The following is an 18,026-nucleotide window of genomic DNA, read 5'->3' as shown; positions in this document are numbered from 1 at the left end:
GTCATGGCAAAAAAAACACAAAATGTTGATTCACCGTAACACTTAGTTTGTTAAAAGTTGATTTGAGTGATACAACTTCAATTCTTTTCAAAATAAAAATCTGTAATAATGGCGAAAGCATTGCAAAACTAGTGAATAATGATCAGATTCTGAACTCCTACTTGTATACATTATAATCTTATTTAGAATTTGGACTACTTTATGTTTCTGCTTTGTTAGGATTCCAAGACAAATAATCGACTCGTGTAGCTGCTTGATATTCTTTTACTAAATATTCAACGACTTCTCGAGAATTGTCCAACTCATCCAAATTTTCTTCAAACATTTTCTCTTTACGAAACTGTTCCAAGAATGCTTCCCTCTTTCGCAGTTTATCATATTGTTGTAAGGCACGATCAAATAACTGAAACATGATAAAAGGCAATTTACAAAAATCATCTTTTCATAATATACACTTATAAATATAGTCTACATTTAATAAATAACATTTCTTAAAATTATATTTAAATAAAATTAATGATTATTTTGTTCAATATTGTATTAAATAATTAATTAATTTAAATATGTACTGTTTGTTGATTGACTATATTAATTAAACATGACAATTTAATATCTTTTAACACATCAAAATTTGTATATTATATACAACTTACCGATGATATGTTTGTATGATTAGCTAACATTAAGCCAGATACTCGATGTGTACTTTGTATGTACGGGGATTTTCTCGAAAGAGCTACTTGTATACTAGCAGGACCCCACGGTATAAATTGTGCGAGTTTTCGTTCCCTAATCCTTTGTAATGACTTATGAACTTGTGTTGGGTCTACTTCACCCTATAAAAAAGAGGTATTTATAATGTTGTCTATGTTCATATTACTTTAAATTATATGACACTTGCCTGAATGATATTTAAAATAGATATATAACAGTGAAATGCGTTTCTATCTAATGCTGTAGAAACCATCATGTTTTTTGGTTGCAGTAAACGCCTCATTACGTCTAATACAGAAGTTTTCCTCACAGAGGCACCCTATTTAATTATAATTTGTATTATTTTAATGACAAAACTTAAAGTATAATCTTACCTCATTACTTACTTCCTGATCTGTAGTAAGTGGAGTGTAACCCGTCATGAGAAAATGTAAACGTGGTGTTGGAATTAACGGAGCAATTAAACCAACTAAATCATTATTCATGTAAGAAGGATATCTAGTATTGTGAAAATGTGATTTAAGTTATAAGATGATATAAATTATATTATTTTATATCAATATAAATAAAGTAATACGCTACCGAAGTGTAGTAGTGCTAACAGACATTATCGTGGATACAAGTTGATTGATTTGTGTAAAACTGGGATTTTGAATATGAAGTCTATCCAATGCTATTCTGTTAAGTGCAGTATTGTCTAAAACAACAACACAATCGGCACATTGTGTCAATCTTTTCAGCGTTAATAAAGAATTATATGGCTGTACCACTACATCACTGGAAAAAGAAAAGAATTAACTTCAATTTTTAAATTATTGTAGTATAATAAGATTATTTTATATAAAACATACCTTATTTCATCTTGGTTTGGGAAAACACTATATGTTTCAATTAATTTTTTTGGATATCTGTCTGCAAGAGATTCCAGCATAAAAGAACCCATACCCGAACCTGTACCACCTGCTATAGAATGGCATAGAACAAATCCCTGTAGAAATAAATAACATTATAAACTCTTAAGATACAAATAACTTTTCTTAAAAAGCATATAAGCATACCTCTAGACTATCACTTCCATCAGCCTCTCTATCCAAAATATCAAAAATTTCTTCTTGAAGTTTCTCTCCTTGATGATAACCAGATGCCCAGTTATTCCCAGCACCACCTCCGTGTTTTGATAAATAAATATTTTCTGGATTGTATAACTTGTGAAAAAAAATTACAGTATTAATAAATATATGTACAAATATGCACAAAGTATATCATTTTAATTAAAACTGATTATGAAGGTAATTTAAATAAATGTAAGATTTCAAAGCTGGTGAAATCTATAATTATTATATAATAATATTTAGGGAAATTTGTAATAATAAAAAAGGCAAACCTTTGAATATGGAGAATTCATAATCGTATGTATTACTCTAGGCTCTAAATCTAATAATACTGCCCTTGGTATATAATGTTCATCATCTGATTGGTAAAAAAATACATCTTTTCTGTCAGTTCCTTCCGTCGCATAATCTTCTAAAATACCTTCTGCACTGATACCATGTTCTGCGCATAATTTCTTCCAAAACTCAAATCCAACTAAAAAATATATAAATATAGTTAAACTTTGTTATATTTTTCAGGAATATAGTATTTTAATATATTACATGACTCAACCTATTAAGATTTGTTTTTATAATAATATAAATATTTAATTAGCTATAATTTAAATCACGTTAATTGGAAATCAAAGAAATTAATATTTTCTACAAAGAAATATTTCGACATATATAACATAACAATGAAACATATTAACACTGAAAATAATTGAAAAAATAGTATAATATACTAGAATCGAAATGACATTTCAATATAAACGTAAATTATAAATTGCTTACTTTGATTGCCACACTGGCCAAGTTGCAACGTTATCATTTCACAAGGCATCTTGAATTTGATATTTAATTCTCACTGGAAATCAGATTACAATTAATTTTACGCGAGGTAGCCTTTCAATTTGATTGACATTTCACACATTACCGGTACATTGACTATTAGTGTTCTCCAGGGATAAATATGACTAACAATAGCATATATTTATAAAGTCTATTAAATATTCTTCAACATTAAGAAACGTATAAGAATTTTTTCATTATTTTACTCTTGACTTTTATATGTTTTACTATTTCTTGAAAAACAATTATGTATGCGAGTAAACACACACACACTAGTTTGTTGATCAAATATACGTGTGAATAGCAATGGGAGCATTCAGAAAGTCAGTTGAAGGGATGCGCCTTTAAGGGTGCGCAGGAGTTAGAACAGATTCCGAATTGACTTCAGCGATAGTCGCGGAAAAAATAGGAAACTCCGGGACAAGAACAGAGAGGGCGATATAACAATTGCAGGAGAGACGAGGACAGGGCAATTAGGCTAGCATGTTTTTTTTCAAGGATATTGAAGCAAAAAAGCAATATTTTCTAATAATTCTGGTTTTAATATATTCGTTACACTTTGGCGGATGCGACTCCAAGGCCTGATTTTGCAATTTCGGCCTTAAAACTTTATAAACAATAAAAGTACGTTTTTTTTTTCTTATAGGAGAAATTTGTTTACATATACTTTTTCCAACATCAGGCCTTGGAGTCGCATCCGTCAAAGTGTAACGAATATATTAATAACCAGAATTATTAGAAAATATTGCTTCTTTGCTTCAATATCTTTGACAAGAATCATGCTAGCCTAATCGCCCTGTCCTCGTCTCTCCTGCAATTGTTGTATCGCCCTCTCTATCCTTGTCCCGGAGTTTCCTACTTTTTCCGCGACTGTCGCTGAAGTCAATTCATGGGTAATGCAGCGCGCTGTAAACCGACAAAATCTGGCCCGAAATATGGGTTTGCTTGCCCATAGGTTTTGTCGTTATATGAGCATATTCTGGGCTCAATGGGGGCTCATTCGAAAGAAGGAGGTCCAAGGAATGGCGCTCTGATCGTAGTTGAACGAGATTTTGTCGATATTTAATAATATGAGCGTCCAAATTCGAGCAAAAGTCGAGCAAAATACATCCGCAGAATAGTTGTATTTTTAGGTTAGTAAAAGAATTTTGTGACTCAAACGACGACCAGAGCGCCATTCCTTGGACCTTCCTCTTTCGAATGAGCCCTCATTGAGCCCAAAATATGCTCACATAAGGACAAAATCTGTAGGCAAAGAATTGCATTCCCAAATACGAGGTTCCGCCATTTTGACGATAATACAGAGCAAGTGACGTCACAAACTTAGTTCAGACAATCGATAGAAGATGGCGCTTACTGAGGACGACTTGTGGCGACCCCTACCGATGCTGGCAGAAAGAAAAGAGTCAATTTTCATGACAGCGCCATCTGTCGTTTCCGGTTTTAAAAATAGCAAGCGAACTAGGGAAAACGTGTTCAGTCTAGTTCCGTTATTACGAGAGTACAAACCTGATTTTGAATAAAGCTGTTATTGTTATTAAAAAGTTTTTCTTTCATTTTTTTGTCCGAGGAGTTTTACGGAGTCGAAAGATTCTTGTCTTGTGGTGTTTAACACATTTGAGAACGCCACAACTGGTGACCCCGACGCTGCGAATAAGACGCTACATCAGAACACGTGGTTTTTCTCCTCAGAATTTCAAAAAAAATGGCAACTGCTAACAGCCCGACAAACCAGGGAAGTGCAAGTGAGGATGAGAAAGACGCTTTTGTTACGCCAAAAAAAGGCAGAAGAGAAATAAGCGAGTGCAACGGCGTTCGTATTAATAAATTTTGGATCGAAAACCCAAAGGTTTAGTTCACTCAGCTAGAGAGTGAATTTGTTTTAAGTAGGATTAAAGCAGACATTACAAAATACCACACAGTATTGCGGCATTTAGATCACCAAACTCTAGCAGCAATAGCAGATTTCTTAGATTACCCTCCAGCCGAGAACAGGTATGAAGCGCTAAAGAGTTTATTAATTAACCGTCTCTCTGAGTCGGTGACAAAGCAGACGCAGAAGCTGCTTACGGATCTTGAATTGAACGGAAGGAAGCCTTCCGAGCTCCTGAGGGAGATGAAGCGTCTTGTTGGCTCAGACGTGTCAGAAAGGATATTGCAGACACTCTGGATACAACGTCTGCCTCGAAGAGTTCAAGAGCTTCTAACTGTGACGGAAGGTATGGAGATAGAGAAGCAGGCGGATTTTGCTGATAGGTTAATGGAGCAAAACGAGTCTCAGATCACCCAGATCGCCACAGAGCCTAGAAATGAATATCGGGCAATTTTCGATATCTTGGCTAAGGTGAGTGAGATTACAGTGCAGACAAATAAATCAATAAGTGTGCTTACAGAGAAATTGGGAAGTGCGTTGGATACACAACGCCAGATAGACGCGCTTTCAAATCAAATGGCGCAGATGGTGTCTCTCCGTAGGCCATACAGAAGAAATTCTTCATGGCGAGGAAGAAGCCGATCCCGATCACAGAGTCCAAATAACGAGAGAGGTCTCTGTTATTTTCACAGAAGATTTCGCGAAAAAGCATTCCATTCCGCTGCGAGAAACCTTGCACGTGGAAGGGGGCGGAAAACTAAAGTGGTCGCCCAAAATCGAGGCGGCAGGGGACGGCCATTCAAACAGCCGCCGGTTGATAGTTACCGACAGAGTTACTGGCCTACGTTTTTTAGTAGATACGAGAGCAGATATATCCGTACTACCAGTCAAAATGGTAAATAGAGGAGCCACACCATCAGAGTATAAACTTTTCGCCGCAAACGGTACAGAGATAAATACTTATGGGATCAGAATTATTACTCTAAATATCGGACTACGCCGTTCATTCAAATGGGAGTTTGTGGTTGCCAAGGTTAAGCAACCAATAATCGGAGCTGACATGCTGGAAAAATATGGGTTGTTAGTCGATCTGCGAAACCGCAGACTACTTGATAACACAACCTCATTATCCGCAGAAGGACAAATATCAAAGTCTAACCAACCGACCATTTCAACCATTACAAATAATAATAGATATTTTAACCTTTTAAGAAAATTCATAGATATAACTAGGCCGGTACAGAAACATCGATTACCCTTGCACTCATCATCAGTCAAGTATCATATAGTCACCACTGGTAGACCAGTCGCAGAACGTGCCCGAAGACTGCCTCCTGAAAAATTAAAGGCAGCGAAGGAGGAAATTAAATACCTCGTGGAACAGGGTATTTGCAAACCTTCGTCTGGAGAATGGGCCAGCCCACTGCACATGGTGCTCAAAAAGCCTGAAGGGTGGCGATTATGTGGAGACTACAGGCGACTCAATAGTTTAACGGTGCCCGATAAATATCCTGTACCACACGCTTTTGGAAATCATCAGCTTAATGGCACCAGGATATTCAGTACACTAGACTTGACCAGGGCATATCACCAGATTCCTATTGCTGAAGAAGACGCATCAAAAACACCGATAATCACGCCTTTCGGACTTTATGAATTTTGTGTGATGACGTTTGGATTAAGAAATGCTGCCCAAACGTTTCAGAGATACATGGACCAAGTGCTTTGGGGTTTAGATTTCGCGACGATTGTTAGGAATAGTTAATTTTTATAGAAAATTTGTGAAGAATGCAGCTGAGATACAGGCACCTCTGCACAAGTATTTAGAAGGTGCAAAAAGAAAGGACAAAACTCCAACAAAATGGAATGAAAATTCACTAATTACCGACGCCTCGGATATAGCAATGGGAGCAGTGCTACAACAAAGAAATGGGAAATTTTGGCAGCCAATTGGATTTTTTTCAAAAAAATTTTCTACGCAGCAAAAACGCTATAGTACCTACGATAGAGAGTTAACAGCCATTTATACAGCAGTCAAATATTTTAGACATATGTTGGAAGGGAAACATTTTTCAATATCAACGGATCACAAACCATTAAGCTATGCTTTTCAACAGAACCTAGACAAAGCATCACCTAGACAAGCCAGACAATTAGACTTTATAGGACAGTTTTCCACGAATATACAATACATTCCAGGGAAGGAAAATCAAATAGCAGACGCGATTGGATATGATTAGCCTGCCAACTGTGATCAGTGCAGAAGAACTCCTGCATATTCAAGAAAATGATGAGGAGTTAAAGAAAATTTTAGACGGTCATACTTCTCTGATACTAGAGAAACAGCCAATAGATAATACACAAACTGAAGTATATTGTGATACTTCTATTGGACAAATTAGACCTTTTATTCCCGAAAGTTTAAGGAGACGTCTACCGCGAATCGTAAAGTCCCTAAATTGTTATTTCTATTCTTGTTCTGTTATTAAAACTTTGTTAATTAAACCGTGTTGTTATTTCGTAATAAGTTCTGTAGGTTAGATTTGGTACATAAATACCTACAATTGGTGACCCCGGCATTCGCGCGATAGTTTTATTTCGTGCCCACGTCATTTTTTTTATGCGTTGTTGTAACACGTGGTCGGAAAAAAAGTTTTAAGGGTGCGCAGGAGACCCAGCAAAACTCTGAGTTGACTTCAGCGACAGTTGCGGGAAAAGCAGGAAGCTCTGGGACAAGGATAGATAGATCCTTGTCTCTCCAATGATGCTATGACAGATAGGGAGATACAACAATCGGAGGAGAGATAAAGACAGAATGATGTCAAATGTTTGTAATTTTCCAAACAGTATTGTAATTTTATGAGGCGAGGAAGCGACCTTTCCGGCTGATTCTTTTTTAAACTGTTCCTTATAAAATTCCGCTGCGGGGGATAATTACATATTTTGCAATTCGCTTTTGAAATGTGCTAAAAATACGTTTAAAGACAAGACATCTTTTGTGGGTCTTTTTCCAAAAATCTTTAACTATACTCCGCAGCAGCATTTTACAAGGAACAGTTTTAAAAAAAAGTCAGCCAAAAAGGTTGTTTCCTCGCCTCATAAAATTACATTGGTGTTGTCGCTACAATTGAGACGATTCATATGCCAACATGGCTGCCTCAATATCGTGCTTTCCACCGCAGCGCTGTCGTCGTCTTCCTTTCTGTCACCGTGTCGACCATCTAAACACGCTTTTCGACTTGGTTCGCAGGTATCGTAGTCGGCTGGGTTTTTTGGCGCACGCGCAGCGAATATAGCATCAATGAAGTATACGCACGACTAAAAAGGTGTATCTTAATTACCCCTGCATAATTTTACAAATATATTCATGATTTATGGACAAATGTAGAACAATATATAAAGACAATATATAATTATAGACAATATATAAATAATAAGGACAAATATATTCATGATTTCGCGCTCATAGCCACAATAGCTATAGCACCCCACACCTGTTACCCTGGATACGACACTGTTAACGGTCATTCTGGCGAAAAAACTCGGCCCAGCTGGTAACTGATCGTACATAAGATATCGCTAGTTCGATCCCAAGCTGCTGTGTATTTTTTTTATTCTTATTTTATATTTTGTTCGGTTGCCGAACATCTTGTATAATTTATAAAAAAAAAAAAAATTGTTTATATAAGAGGTAATATGAAATATAAAATACAAACAAATAGCCGAATACTTTCCTGTTTCGCTGTATGTATATCGTGTTTGGTCTCATTGTAATCATACAAATCTTACAAATACATTGGAAAAAGTTTGATTTAAAAAAATTAATAAATAAAAAAGTTTTATTGTTACATTAGTATTGTCTCGCGCCCGCCGATATGGTTTAGTTCCTAGCTTCGTGCCTTGGATCTCTCTCTCTCTCTCTCTCTCTCTCTCGCTTTCCTCTCTCTGTTTCTTTCTACGTTCGCGCTCGGCTGGAGCCGCATGTAAACTTAAAATCGACACCTCGGCTGGTTATGTATGTGGTGTAACCAAATGTTTCGATCAGCTTCGAATCCGTCCAAAGGTTGAAAGCGTCGACGAAGTAGAAAAAGACAGTTTGATGAAGAAAAAAGAGAGACTGACAAGGGAACGGACCCAGATATGACGCTAATTTTTTGATGAGCCTTTGCACAGTAGAAAACTGAAGCGAATGATATTCAGTTTTGGGGGTAGACGATTTATAGTTTACGTCATAAACTTTCCGAGATATTCAACATTGAAGTTATTATTGGTGCTTACTTGGTGAGTTATAAGCGACTCTATCAATAGCGAATTTGGCGTGGTCAGTAAAGCATCAGCATAATAATTCCTCTGTCGCGACTTCGAGTCCTGTTGAAACGTTCTTACACTATTCTTTTTTTTCACTTTCTTTTAAAAATACAGTCGTTAAATATGACTTATTTATAACTAATGTTCGGATATATTTTTTAAAACAAACAATTTCCATTTTGAATGTATGATGTACATGAACTTGAGTGATAATTTTCGAAAAAGCTGTGGAAACAAAATTTTTAATCACCATGTACATCGAATGAATGCTTTAGATTCACAACTGCAAAATTGTTTATTTAATTCTACTGGGAATACCGCTTGATTTACGGTAATGAAATGTACTCGATTTTTTGATAGCCATGATGCGTATCAAACATATCTATGTAGATAAATATATTGAAATTCATGTAAGACGATTAAATAAACGCAAGGTATAAAACGCCGAATATTCTTTAACAATGAGATTTTATTCGTGGAGCTCTGTATACGACAATAGCTGGCCAAGAAGTGACTTTCCCGGCCTGGGAAAGTCTCTGCGTAGCCCCGTCAATGAAGGCTCTTGAAGGGCCTTCGACGTTATTTATGACGGGGGCTGGCATCGCAGCATCGCGCCCTGTCGTCCATGCGCCAATGTTTAGGCGAGCAGTCTCGAATTTCCTAACACTCGACCAGCCTGCATTTTCGCTTGTCCTCAAGCGATGTCCTCCTCATCTCGGCTAGCCTTTGCTTACGTCGTTTTCTGTAACACAAAAAATCAAAGACTGGCCTGAGTATCTAGCCGGTTTTTTACGGGACCACACATCACCATTGTCATGATAGACAAATCTTGTACCATTCGATAGCGGCTAGACATCACTATCCTGTGAATGGTACACACACTGTCATACAACGGTGGCTAGACATCACCATTGTCATGATAGCCACATCTCGTACCATTCGATAGTGGTTAGACATCACTATCCCATGAATGGTACGCAAATCTTCGTCACCCGATGGTGGCCAGTCGCTACCATCGTCTGGTGACTCGGACGTCGGTGTCTGGATCCCTTCAGCAGGCCTCGCCCTCCAGCTCTGCTGCAATCAACTCAGGGATCCCCGTTGACCTCATGTTCCATGGGCGACGGCACCGACCACCTATGGCCACGAGCCCGTCCCCTTCCATCACCTGAGAACTGACTAACGTACAAATTTTAGTTTCTCATAGTTCCCTATTCAATGGCCGCAACCCAAGGTTCCAGCCGGTCGGCTGCAACTACCGTTTTGGCCCTTCTACTTCTCTGTCTACGCCTCGACCTCGTATCGGTCGTTACCAAGTACACGATGGATCCGGAACGGCCCCTTGGCATCACCAGATCCTCTTTCGGGTACTGCGTTGACTGCTCCGGTCATCTTCAGCCCAACAGCTCATCGGCATCCAGTAGTGACCAGCGTCCACTACTGACCCAGCCGTTCGTAACAATCAGGCAGTGGTGATCAAATTAGCACCACTGCCGTAGTATCGGTCTCTTCATCGTCTGAGAGCAACCAGCTGTCACTCCCAGCCCGATGGCAGACAAATCATCGATGTTCATTAGTGACCAGCGTCCACTACTGACCCAGCAGCAGAGTCAGCTCGATCTCGTTCATAGGCACACGTTGTCGTGGACTCGCCATTTTCTGGGCCGTCGCTCGTGGCATCGACCCCATTTCCTTCATCACAGCGTATAGCTCGTCGACGTCTTCATATCGATTGAACCGAATCGTCCGTTCGATCGTCTCGTCGCTTATACCGCTGATGGCAGCGTCCTCCAAACATGCATCAGGGATCTTCAATTTTAGGGCACGCAACTTGGAGAGTTTTTCAAAACAATAATCTCCCAATTGTTGCCCGGGACTCGCCGTGTACGTCGCTGCTTCTTTCAGCAAACGCGCGAATGGCAGCGGTCTTTTAAAACGCCGAATCAAGGTGCGTTTCACCACCGCCCATGACAGATCGTCATACATCTCCTCGTCATACACACGATGAGCATGACCTTTTAACCCGCGCGCGACGGTGATGACCGTGTAATCATCACTCCACAGATATCGTCGCGCGAGTCGGTCGACCTGACGCGACGGATCGAACTTCGGAACCGCGAAATCGTCTCCCAACGGTCTATGCCGAACACTGTCCAATTCTCGCTGGAGACGTTTCACCGTAACACGCAGGTCTTCAGACGAGGAACTGTTCCGACGGCGCGTGCGGTCACGCGACACTTTTCGCGCCACACTTCGTACTCGATTACTGGGACACTCTTCCCGTGACGATTCCCGATCGCCGTCCATCGAATCATCCCACGAATATCGTCGCCGATCATTTCGCGACACGTCGCGTTTTCGCCTCCGCGAAGCATTTCGACCTCTCGAACGATCTTGATCATATTTCGGGGACTCACTCCGTGCCCGAGAACGATCCTCCGATCCGTACGAGAGTCGCCCTCGCGAATCATCTCGCGAATGATCGCGCACTCCTTCACTCCGCGATCCTCGCTCTTTTGATTGTTCACGTTCGCGCGAACGTCCCCGTGAACAATCTTGTGCACGCTTCTGTGATTTTTCACCTGATCGACCCATTGTTTGTCGCTTTACACCAGGCACAAACACAGTCACTGCACTATTCCGTAATTTGACACTGGCACAATTGCGTGAAAACGTCAAAATTGCACGACAGTGTCCCTCGCGATCACACAAATGTTCGCGAAAAGGACACGTGATATATCCCACTTCTGGTTTGTAAAACGATTAAATAAACGCAAGGTATAAAACGCCGAATATTCTTTAACAATGAAATTTTATTCGTGGAGCTCTGTATACGACGATAACTGGCCAAGAAGTGACTTTCCCGGCCTGGGAAAGTCTCTGCGTAGCCCCGTCAATGAAGGCTCTTGAAGGGCCTTCGACGTTATTTATGACGAGGGCTAGCATCGCACCCTGTCGTCCATGCGCCAATGTTTAGGCGAGCTGTCTCGAATTTCCTAACATTCATTATACAAATAGAAACAAGTACAGCAATGTCTCGAAATAAGTAACTCGATCGGGACCGGCGAGTTGCTTATTTCGAAACAGTTATGGTATATTCGGCTTGACCGTTCTCGAACGTGACGAGGAGGAACCCGTAGACAAAACAGGGGGTTCGGTGTAGCGGCAAACTATAAAGTGATCGCTCGAGCACGGGTGTTATACTTCGTAGAATGATAGAAGATAACATGCTTTTTCATTTTAACACTAGTAAAATCGAACGAATGGAACGTATACATGTACAACTAACAGTAGTATTCCGGAGAATACACACGCCAGAGAAAGAGAAAACATTACACACATTCTGTCCTCTTTACGCTTGGATTCTCTGCTATCGATAACTATTTCTTCAAAACAACTTGCACGCAAAGAATCACTATCCATTTTCAAACTTTCAAACCTTCCTTCATGTGACTGTCACGATAAAACGAAATAAACTTACGACCAAACATAAAAATCGTTGTAAAGACTTACTCACCTACAGCAAGTAGATATTCCGGCATGATATGTTACGTTAAAAAATTAATTTTAACCTTAAAATATGCGTAAGGTAATATATAATATGCAGTATATAGTACATGATATCTACAAAGTATATTTCTGATAGAAAATTGAAATTAAAAAAAAATACATCAATCGGGATTCGTACCCGGGGTCAAGCAGCGTTACAACCTAATACTCTACCAATGTATTCAACAAACCTTGCTAGATGCTTTTATTGTACATCGAAAACAAACACCCATTCTGAAAAAAGCCAAAATGGTTTTGCAGTACTACATGCGTACTACGACCCCCATAGGGTGTCGTTGCAAAAGCGATTGCAACATCCGTGCCTTCCCTTTGTTAGTGTGCTTTTTCTTATGTAATTACGTATACTCAAAAATAATGTTCATAAACGTTTTACCTTTTTTATTATACAATATTTTTTACATTGCATACTATCATTACATTGCACAAATAACAATTAGTACTTTATTATTTTCGTACCATATTATAAATATTGTTCCGGATAGAACACGTGTATCGGCAGAATTTAAACTCCTTAGCAATCGTGTACCGTTAGGTCGTCATTATTGTTCCTCGGGCGATGCGGAGAAACAACGAAAGGTGACAATAATTTACGGCATGCTAGCGAAGCTAGGCTGTTTCGAGTCGATGGCTGATATTGCCGGCAATACCCATCTTGGAGTGACCGTTTATGAGGTCTTTAGAATTTCGCGTAGTCCCGAGCCTCAGCGGTCGGGCATGCCGTGGACTTGGAAAAACCCATGAGTGGCCTGAGGCTTTCCGCGAGACGCCGGCGACCACCTACCCTTGCTCCGCGATACCGTTAGCGGGGGCGCGGCGACTGGGGTGTGCGTAAGGGTAGGGGCGCCCTAATTGGGCCTTGGTCCCAAAACCAGGGCCAATGAGCGCGCCTCTCTGACTTGACGGGGGTGGCATCTAGGGTGAGGAGTGGTAGTCCGAGGTATCATCGATTGTCACCCAGTGAAGCGGAACCAGATTTCGATTTGTCAAACTCGAAGACGCACGAACGATCAGAGAGAATATCAATCGTTGTACACCTTGGTACGTTAAAATAAATTCGTATTTTTCCCTGTGTCAAAGGAGAGTTTTATATCGTGTCCACTTTACTTCCCGAACAAATATCATATCAGTTTTGTATTATTTACTTCTTTAAAATTATCGTAACAGACTATTCTGTATCAATTAATTGCAATGCAATATAAACAATCTTAACATATACATGACGTTTCTTAACAATTTAATATTGAATATATATACATGTGCAAAAGTAAAATATATAAGCTCGGGCGCTTCATACTCTTAGTACGGTACTGAACCATGCTGAAAGGCATTTTTAGATTATCGGCACACCACCAGTAGGAGAGACGACACCAGCGCTGTGGTGTCCTGTGGTGGAGAGCGTGAAACTCAAGCCATTGTGCAAGCGCATCAGTCTTCTCGATTTCATAACGACAACACCAATGTAATTTTATGAGGCGAGGAAGCGACCTTTCCGGCTGATTTTTTTTTAAAACTGTTCCTTATAAAATTCCGCTGCGGGGGATAGTTACACATTTTGCAATTTCGCTTTTAAAACATGCTAAAAATACGTTCAAAGGCAGGAAATTTTTGTTTTTTCAATTTTTTCCAAAAAACGCTTGACAAGACAGTAGATTTAAGTAGTAAAGGTAGGCGGGTTTTAAGCCATGGGGCTCCAAACCGATGACGAGGGGAGGTGTGGGGAGGGGGGAACCGAGGGCGAGGGGGAGGGGGCACGAGTGGTGGGGGGGTCCGTAATTATTACCTACGGTCGTTAAGGTAGAGGGGGGACACCACCGGTTGGTAATTACCAGTGATCGGTAAGAAAGAAAAACGCAAATTTTAGATGTAACGAAATAAGCGCGTGAGGGTGGGGGAAACCATCCTCTTCGCGCGCATGAGTGGGGGTGTTTTTTTCGGGCCCCGCGGGTTCCCTCTCTCTCGCGCCCGAGTATTTTCTTCCTCGCACTCATGCCCCGTGCAACATATAATATTACATTACAATCTTTGACGCAGCCATCGGTAGGAACGTCTCACGACAATGGCCCCGAGCAGAAGATCGAAAAACGCAAAGTTTGCAAATTACAATCCGGCAGCAAATCTTTTATTTGCGCGATACAATTGCTCGAGAACTAGCTATTAAAGAAACGGTAGAGGTGACATCATTCGTTGACGATGAGAATATTGGAGATAAGGGAGGTGGGCATTGATTTTCACAAACATATGCTCGCGAATATTCTTTTTATTATAAAAATATGAAAATGAAAAAATGATAAATATAAAACTGTAATAAATATAGTTAATAGTTAGTTAGTTATAGTTTATTCTCTTTGCGGAACACACGCGGACCTCCGCTCCGCTTATATTATTTCCTCTTAACACTACTTATACACTAAGTCTTACTTCTCTACCTTACATCTAACTTTTCCTTCCATTCACACCTGCGCGCGAGAGAGAGAGAGGGATAGATTCCATTCATTTATTCCCACACACACTCTCATTCCTGACCTCCGTTTCCGCCGCTCGTCCTTGCTCTCATCTCTTCCACTCTCCTCATCCACACCTCCCCTTCCCCCTCTTCCCCTAGCACCTCCGTCACAACCTCCTGCCACCCTTTTTTTCTACCCCAGTCCGTACATTCCTCCCATACATGCTCCCACGACTCTATTCCTCCCCAACAAACCCTGCATCTCCTTCTATCCTCCTCTTCCCAATACCTTCCCCCTTTCATTTTATCCCCTAACCTATACCCTGCCACCAACTGCCACCTCCTTTCCTCCCAATTCTTCTTCAGATACCTTGGCACCCCCTCTCCTTTTATCATTTTATACCATGTATTGTACCTTGACTCCACTATCTTTCTCCACCTTTCTTCCCTCTGCACCTCTTTCTCCCTTCTTACTATTTCCTCCCCTCTCAATCGTCCTTCATCCCTCCACTCCTCCACCTCCCCTATACTCCACCCCTTTCTTTCCCAAAATTCTCTCCTTTCCTCCTCCCATTCTCCTAAAACCCTACCCCTCACTGCTCTCCCTCTTATCTCCATCCAACATTTCCTCGCCAGCTCCCCTCCTTTCCCTTCACTTAGATCGGATTATCTGATCGGATATCTGATCGGATGATCAGATAATCTAAATCTCCACCCACTATTACCCTTACCCCCTTCTCCCTTTCTTCCATCCATTCCCTCATTCTCTCCAGCTTCTTCTGCAAATCCTTATTCACATATACTCCTATCATATTCCACACCTCCTCCCTTAACCATATTTTCCTAGCCATTATCCTCTCTTCCTCCTCATCCTCCCTTTCCACTCTCATCATTTTGATTCCTTCCCTTGCCTCTATAAGCATTCTCCCCATAGCCCGTCCTTTCTTCCCTCTTCTTACCGCATATTGTAATTCCCACACATATCCTTTCGTCGCTTTATTTCTTATTCCCTCCCACTCCCTTCTTCCCACCCATGTTTCACACATCACCAGTACATCCCATTCTTTGATTCCCTCCCAAAAGTCCTTCTCTTTGTTCTTCAATCCTGCCACATTCCAAAACGCCACCTTATATATCCTGCTTTCTTCCTTATATATCCTCCTTTTACACTTCTTTCCATCCCTCTCAAATCATTATTAACCCACATCTTCATGTACCCAATCTGTACCCTCTTTCCCTCTCTTCTCTTTCTTTCCGCCTCTCTCTCTATCTTCCACCTTGCCCGTCTTTCTTCCTCTGTTCTATCGTCTTCTATTCTTTCCAGCCTCCCTTTTAATTCCCTTTTTGCCATCATTACCTTCCTCTTTTCCTCCACTTCTTCCATCTTCACCATCAACCTACCTCTCCCCTTTCTATCCACTTTGCCTATCCTCCTTACTTCTTCTACTTTCTCTTTCACCCCTATCCTCCCCCAAATCTCTTCTACCACTTCTTCCTTCCCCTTCCCTTCCACCTTCACACCTTTTATTATCAAATTCCTTCTTCTCCCTTCCCTCTCCTTTTTATTTATTCTTATTACCAACTCCCTCACCTTCTTACTCAACTCCCTCCTTTCCTCCTCACCTGTCTCCCCTCCTTCCTCTTTTTTCTCTTTTAATTCTAACCTTTGCACTTTCTTTTCAAGCATTTCTATCTTCCCTCTTAGCTCTGCCCTTTCTCTTTCCCAGCTCTCTTTCATCTCGCTCAGTTGCCTCAGCATTTCTTCTCTTCCCTCTTCCACCCCCTTCCCTACCTTCTTTAAATCCTCTCCAATATTTTTCCTCATTCCCTCCATCAACCCTCTTAGCATTTGCTCCAATTCCGCTTTTCCTATCCCCAACTTTTCTGGCGTTCTTTCTACTTTCTTACTTCTTTTAAATATTTCCTCTACTTCCCTTGCTTCCATCTCCTCCTCCCCTTCCCTCTCCTTCCTCTTTCCTCTGTTAAGCAAATCCTCTATATTCCCTAGACTCCCCGTTCTTTCCCTACCCCAAGCCTCTGCCTTCGTTGGTCTTCCTCTCCTTTTCGCCTCCTCCACCTTGCTCCCCTCTCGCTCCATTACCCCTACCCCACCTCCACACTCATCTTCGCCCTCCATTATTCTCTCGACGCAGTTTCCTCACTATCCTACGATCCTCCACTTCCCTTTTCTCCTCTTCTACTATCCTCTAATTTGCAATCCCCGCGCTTCCTACGTCCTTCCCACTATCTTCGCGCCGCGTCGCTACCGTCGCTCTACTTTTCTATCACGCTACCTAACCTCTGAGACACGTGCTCAGCCTTCACACCGATTTTTCTCCCTTCCTTCACTCCCTTCACTATCTTCTACTCTCCCCCAGTAGCCCTTCACCACTACTCCCTGGCCCTACCCTCCTACCGCACTACCACCACACTATACCCACAGTACCTTCCTCCAAATTTCCTTACACCTTTCACACGACTCACACACTCTGTCACCGGCAACGGAAGTCAATAAATATAATTAATATAAAAATACATTTAAAAACTATATATATAAAAAAATGATAATATGAAATAAAACTAATAAACTATAATAAAAAAATGAAATAAAAATAATAAAATATATATGAAAATAAAAAAAATGATAAATATATAAAATATGGAACTATAATAAAAAATGAATAATATGTATATAAATACATATAAAAAACTATAATAAAATAAAATGAAATGAAATAAAATAATGAACCACTTTGCATTAAGACGGTGACAAACCCGTTAATATAATAAAAAACATGAAATAAAAATAGAAATACAAATAAGATAAAATAAAATAAAATAAAAAAATACAAATAAAATAAAAAACTACGATATCAACGGGTTGCCCCCGTCTTAATGCAAAGTGGTCCATCGGCGTGAACACGAAATGTCGCGCAATGCATGCGAGGCACCGCGCCGCAGATAGACACATGTATAATTGTCTCCTACATCGCGCACAATTCCTAAAATTAACGAAACGGAGCCGCGAGATCGCCATATGCGCCCCGGACGGTGGGTGGAGCACCCTCACCTCCGGCGGGAGCTCCCACCAACACGAGGCGCAGATTCGGCGGCGGAAGGAATCATCCGCCTCCGGGATGACGAATGCCGCCTCCAGTCCCCGCATACACCCCAG

General features: G+C 40.6%; 2 protein-coding genes and 1 long non-coding RNA gene across 3 annotated transcripts; 1 reads left to right on the top strand and 2 right to left on the bottom strand.

Moving 5' to 3' along the window:
* Positions 1-25: 25 nt before the first annotated feature.
* On the bottom strand, positions 26-2,977 carry LOC128879467 (tubulin gamma-1 chain). The gene is made up of 10 exons (XM_054128626.1): positions 2,743-2,977; positions 2,601-2,673; positions 2,099-2,301; positions 1,773-1,919; positions 1,566-1,702; positions 1,297-1,491; positions 1,101-1,212; positions 902-1,033; positions 654-836; positions 26-403 (listed from the first exon to the last, which is right to left on the bottom strand). Exons 2-10 carry the CDS (start codon positions 2,647-2,649, stop codon positions 200-202), a joined length of 1,362 nt encoding a protein of 453 aa, XP_053984601.1. The 5' UTR covers positions 2,650-2,673; positions 2,743-2,977; the 3' UTR covers positions 26-199.
* Positions 710-1,319, top strand: LOC128879473 (uncharacterized). The gene is made up of 2 exons (XR_008457644.1): positions 710-849; positions 986-1,319. It is a non-coding gene; the product is annotated as an uncharacterized LOC128879473 (long non-coding RNA).
* A 12,530-nt stretch (positions 2,978-15,507) lies between the features above and the next one.
* LOC128879936 (uncharacterized) lies at positions 15,508-16,988 on the bottom strand. The gene is made up of 2 exons (XM_054129511.1): positions 16,253-16,988; positions 15,508-15,956 (listed from the first exon to the last, which is right to left on the bottom strand). Exons 1-2 carry the CDS (start codon positions 16,986-16,988, stop codon positions 15,508-15,510), a joined length of 1,185 nt encoding a protein of 394 aa, XP_053985486.1.
* Between the last annotated feature and the right edge of the window lie 1,038 nt (positions 16,989-18,026).

The sequence above is a fragment of the Hylaeus volcanicus genome, chromosome 7, assembly GCF_026283585.1.
Source record: "Hylaeus volcanicus isolate JK05 chromosome 7, UHH_iyHylVolc1.0_haploid, whole genome shotgun sequence".
Taxonomy (NCBI): domain Eukaryota; kingdom Metazoa; phylum Arthropoda; class Insecta; order Hymenoptera; family Colletidae; genus Hylaeus; species Hylaeus volcanicus.
Note: the sequence above shows the minus strand (reverse complement) of the source record. Positions and strands in the feature narration are given on the sequence as shown.